We start from the raw sequence: 5785 nt of genomic DNA, 5'->3' as shown, positions 1-5785 counted from the left end.
ATATATATATAGAAACAAAATAAACGGAACCATTGCATGGGGTTATAAATGGAACTGTATAGTAATTTCAAAAGCGCGCTGACATAAAGGACATATTAACATAAAAATTAAGACAGAAAAATAAATTTAATTAAAAAAAAAAAGACTATAAATTACAAAAAGCACTGCAAAGCTAGCCCAAGGAAATATTTTACAAGGGGATCGTCTACCACTCAGCTAAGATATATCCCAGTTGAAGTAGTCTCTTGTACAAAACTTATCCTACAAACATAAACTGGGTCATCCGATCCCTTTCGGCTTGAGCTTGGAGTATGAAAGATCTCTCCCGAACGTCTCTTGGCAAAGAGTGACCATCTCCTCCATCCTCTCCACTTTATCCACACAAACAAGTAGCTTGCATATCTCCTCGCCATGATTAACCCCGGCCGACCGAGCAAAGCTATTCTCGATTTCTTCCAGGCTGCGAGCCAGCGGCCTAGGGGATATCCAACATCCATTTTATAATATTCCGTATAGCCCCTTCAAAGCAGGGGCAAAATTGTAACCTCGTCATATTATATTCTCTCCCCTATAAATGTTCATTAATGTTCACTCCTGTCGTTGCCTCTCACCCTCTCTCCTTATGACTTATGCTTAGGGTTGTCAAAAAAGCTCGTTGTTCGCGAACAGTTCGTGTTCGGTTCGTCAATGAGTTAATGTTCGATTTGTTCGATAAGTAAACGAGACGAACGTGAACAATTTTTTTTTGTTCGGTTAGTTAAACGAACCAAACACGAACAGTGATGCGTTCGTTCGTGTTCGAATCATTATTGTTCGAAATATAAAATAATTTAAAATAAATATATATAAAAAATTTATAATATTTTAAAACATTAAATTTTATAATTTATAATATATAATAAATTAATAATAATAATATATACTATATTAGTAATATACTAATATAGATATTATATATTTATATAATATAAGCTATATAATTAATATAATATATTATTTATATATATTAATAATAGGGATGTCAAACTGGCTCGTCGTTCGCGAACAGCTCGTGTTCAGCTCGTTCGTTAAGAAACGAACACCAATAGTGACTTCACGAACAATTTTGAACACGAGCTTATTTCAAAGAAACTAAATTTCAAACGAACCAAACATGAACACAAGTTTTGTTCGTTTGTGTTCAGTTCGTTTACACCTCTACTTACGTTCTATTCTTTCGGTGTGATTCATGAATAAATCAAGATTTAATAGGAGGCTTGGGACCCAATAATGATAGAGTTAAGCAACAACATAAGAAAAATAAAATAAAAATAAAATAACAATAAAAAATAAAAATGATCAGAAACGGCCCATTCTATAATTCCTGCTTAAACTTACAATATACTTTTCAAAAGTTATTCAGCTCACCAAGTTTCTATGTTGAATGTGAAAGGTGTTTGTTTTGGTATAAATAACCTTTATGCTGGGAAATAGGCAACTAAGCTTTTATTTTTTGCAGCTACGCTTTGATTGAAAATTGCTGTGATAAATTATGTAACTCCTGCTGATAATTATGTGTCACAGAATTATTAGCTCTGAATGCTTTTGAGGACAAATTTCTTGAAATCTTTTCTTGTCTGGAAAGGTTTTGTGACTGTACCTTCTGTATTATTTGGAAGGGTTTTGTCGCTATACCTTCAAGGTGTATAGGCTCAGTAAACAGACGTCATTGCTAGCGGCTCTCATTTTAATTGATCTCTTTCTCAGCTGCACTTCAAAACTGAATAAAATTGAGAAAGTGATTGTTATATAAATTATTTTTCTCATCAACTTTATTTTTGCATTTGTTATCTGCCTCTTAATTTTTATATAGGATGATAGTGCTATTCAACGCACTTTGCAAAATTTTTATGTAGCAACAAAAACGACAACAAGCCTTTATCATCCCAGTAAATGGGGTGGGCTGCATAAATTCTTTTCCTTCGTTGTGTCCTATTGAGTGTCATATTTTCATATAATTCTAATAAATTAACATCATTTTTTATGCAATATGCCCAATTGAAATGGTAATTATTCAACACACTGCAACATTTTCATGATGATGAATTTGAACTCTTTTTAGGAAGATAATACCAAGTTATTCTGACTTGTATTTTACAAGTACATGCTCTTCAAATAAGAAAACTAAAGCTGATGCTAGAATGTGAATATATCTAAATAAATGATATTAAAAAATTACCGTAGGTGTGATTTATATCTAACTGATTATCCAAATGTAAGAAACTGGATCGAAAGTAAATTGTATCATGTAAAAGACAAATTTATCAAGCGCATCTCACTTTTACTTTTATTTTTTCCACTTATTTTGCGGAAATTAGTTAAATACCTTTACCATGACAGTCAGTGTCAATCTGGGATTCTTGATTCACTTCCACCCATATTGATTGCAGTTTTTTTATTTTGTTTTTATTTTTGCAGACTGATTCTTCATTAAACTGGAACATATAACTATCGTGCAATGCAACAGCACATCAACATCTTTTGTATTTGATTTCATTTTCTTCCAGGTACGGAGAATCTCCTTTTGAGTATGCTGTTGGGGATACTGAAGGAAGATTGCAGTCCGCCATTATGAATGCTGAAATAAAATGGCCAACAAGTTCAATCTCCTCTTATCCAGATCAACTCCATCAGTTTGTTTCATGGCTGCTTCAGCCTCAGATTTCGGTGCGGCCTCACATCAACGACATTCTCTTCCACGTCGACAAGCTCATTACCAATTTTTCCTCCTAAGCCCGGTGATAGAGAAGCATTCCATCCATATCTGTGAAGTTATAACATGTGCTTCTTCTCTTCTGTACTATATTTATGTCAATTTTCAGACTGATTTGTTAACAAAGCTTCTTCACTTATGTCAGGAGAGGCTGTACCTAAATGTTATGGCTATATTTATTTTCTTAATTCTTTTTTTGATGTTGCAGGAGTTTAATGACATATATATATATATATATATATATATTTGATGTGGTTGAAAGAGATTTTTCCCTCCAACACGAGAAAAATTTACGTACGTAAGATGTTTGCAGAACTGCATACATCGGAGGAGGTTATTCAGAGGATATTGGGGGTTATATTCGCGTTATACTCCCCTGTAACATCTCTGTAACCTACCTATAACCCGTCAATACCTTCTAAATAACCTCCAATGTACGCAGCTCTACAAATGTTTTACGTGCGCAATTTTTTCTTAGAACAGCCTCAGGCATCTATTCTGTTGATGGAGGTGCATTAATTTAATATTAGTCATTAGCAAATAATAAAAAAATAAGAGTCTTGTGCTGCACATGCCACTTGTTTTATTGGTTGGGATGCATCGTTCTAGCCGGTCAATAATTCATATCCGAATGACAAATATTTGTATGTATGATTTCTAATATGTATTTATTGCTTTTTGCACGTTTCTTTGACTTGTTAGTTTGCTTACCTTTTCCATATTATAAAGGTGTTAAAATTAGTGTATTTTGAAGTATAATTCACTCTCTCTTAATTCTGTTTTATGAATATATGTACTAATTTTCAGTGACACAACAAAGGAATTTGTCTTTCACAATACATTTTTTAGTTTCAACAAGAACATTAAATAAATTAATAAAAAAGAATGGAATAAATCAAAATTATAAATTTCGAAATTGAAATTATTTTTATAAAAAAATCTTGTCTAATTGTAAAATAAAAATAAAATAAATATTATTTAATATTATTTCTTAATAATTTCTACATGTAAATGCATTAAATTTTTTTAACTAAATGTGCCGTTCATTTTTCATTCGCTTCCATACTGTGTATATCTTGTAAGATATTATAAATGTAGATTGTAGAACTGGAATTAGTAAATTATATGTTATAAATAAGGGGAATTTATGTACTTGCTACCCAATTCTAATGGATATCCATTTCGAACACCTAAATTTCACTTTTTACATTTATACCATCCAAAATTTTCAAATATCATAAAAAAAAAAATCTTTCAAATCATATAAAGAATACCACCAATTTAACCTTCAAAAACTGAAATCCTCCTTTTAATGTTTAGGTATAGAGATATGCATGTAAAAAGTTCAAGTTTAGGTGTTAGATATCTAAATATATTAGAATTGAGTGGTAAGTATGTAAATCTTCATATAATTAATATCAGCCATTTTTGCTTTATAATGGATAAATGATATTATTTTATCATTCTTGCCAGGTTATGTTTTTGAATTTGATGCCATTTTCTTGCTCTCTTTTTTCATATAGAAAAACATTTGGATTTCTTCTTTATTTCAACGGAGGGTGGTATTTTGGGAAAAATATTACATCAGGATTCTTGACGACGGAGGGTGGTATTTTGGGAAAAATATTACATCAGAATTCCTACATCAGGATTCTTGACGTAGAGCTACGTTCGAAGTCCACTGATATGCGGACACGTGGATGTGACAGAAAAATTTAAAAAAAAATTATTTTAGCGCAGGAGAATATTCCTCCTGTGTTATTTCGCATAGGAGTGGACTCCGAATGTGGCTCTATGTTAGGAGTCCTGATGTAATATTTTTCTGATATTTTGCTCTTCCCTTTCTTTAATTGACTTTAGCTTTAATCCTTTTTATGTGAAGTTAACATTGCACTGTCATTCATTTTCACGACAAGTCTTCCCTCTTTTTAAAATAACACGGTTAGAAATTCATTAATTGATTATTTTTCCTTATGTATGTTATAAGATGTCCTGAAGAGATGATATTGTTGTGGACGAGTCTTTAAGTGATTGTGCACTAGAAAAGATTCAGATGTATCAACTTCAAGTATTTTAAATTGAATTGTATTGTCCCACACGTATATTATGTACCATCGTACACATTTTATTCTAGTTAACTTTAGGGATGAAAACTTCATAATTAAGATATTGACAATAGTTTTTTTTCTTGAGGTATTGAATTGTTCATTAATTATCTTAAGTAGCTCTTAATATTGTTATATTGATTAACTAAAAGATGAATACCAAGATATATTTTTATCTTTATGGATATTAAACTATGGTGATTAAATTGCTCCCAATACTTATAAAGTGTGACCTCATCAAAAGTATTTGCTCTAATAATTATAGATGGTTTGTCTTTTTAATTTAATAATATAATCAATGTTTTCTTCCTAAATGGAGAAAATTTCTCTCCTTTTATACTTTATAGCAATCATTTCCTAATTAAGGAATATGTCATACTTAATATCATAGATATTTGTTGATTGCATGACTACAAAAATAAACATAAAAAATATACTTATTAAAAAAAATTGAGATTCATCAACATATATCATGTTTTAATAATGTGCATCTTATATTAAATAATTATGAATTAACTAACCTAAAATTTATTTCTATGCTAATGTTCTAATTCACTTCATTTTTTTTAGTTCTTTATAATAAAGCAATAAAAAAAAATTCTAGTTCCTTCAAGTTAATTAGAAATATAGTTTGATATTTATCCTAGTTAATTGTATAAATATAATAGAAAATTCAGCTAGAAAAATTCATTATATCTATAACTTAATTTCAATTATTGTCTCTAATTATTTATGTGATGTATAAAATTTAATTATATAAATTTAACTATTAAAAATATTGTGATTAATCCCTAGTTATTCAAATTATATAAATCATTAAGACATTAGTTTTATACTCAATTATTTAATATGAATTATATGCAAGATAATAAATCAGGCATATTCATACAATTTAGCATAATCAAGCATAAAATTAACTTCTTTTCTT

At 29.8% G+C, this 5785-nt stretch overlaps 1 protein-coding gene across 2 annotated transcripts in view; it reads left to right on the top strand.

Moving 5' to 3' along the window:
* The window catches only part of LOC110018305 (serine/threonine-protein kinase 16-like), a 78759-nt gene extending 75796 nt beyond the window's left edge, over positions 1-2963 (top strand). For both annotated transcript variants that reach the window (XM_020715575.1, XM_020715574.1), the window contains exon 7: positions 2547-2963. In XM_020715575.1, coding sequence (XP_020571234.1) covers positions 2547-2772 — 226 coding nt within the window. In that variant the 3' untranslated portion in view covers positions 2773-2963. The remainder of the gene's footprint in view (positions 1-2546) is intronic.
* Positions 2964-5785: the final 2822 nt, after the last annotated feature.

This window comes from Phalaenopsis equestris, unplaced genomic scaffold (assembly GCF_001263595.1).
Source record: "Phalaenopsis equestris unplaced genomic scaffold, ASM126359v1 Scaffold000008, whole genome shotgun sequence".
NCBI lineage: Eukaryota > Viridiplantae > Streptophyta > Magnoliopsida > Asparagales > Orchidaceae > Phalaenopsis > Phalaenopsis equestris.
Note: the sequence above shows the minus strand (reverse complement) of the source record. Positions and strands in the feature narration are given on the sequence as shown.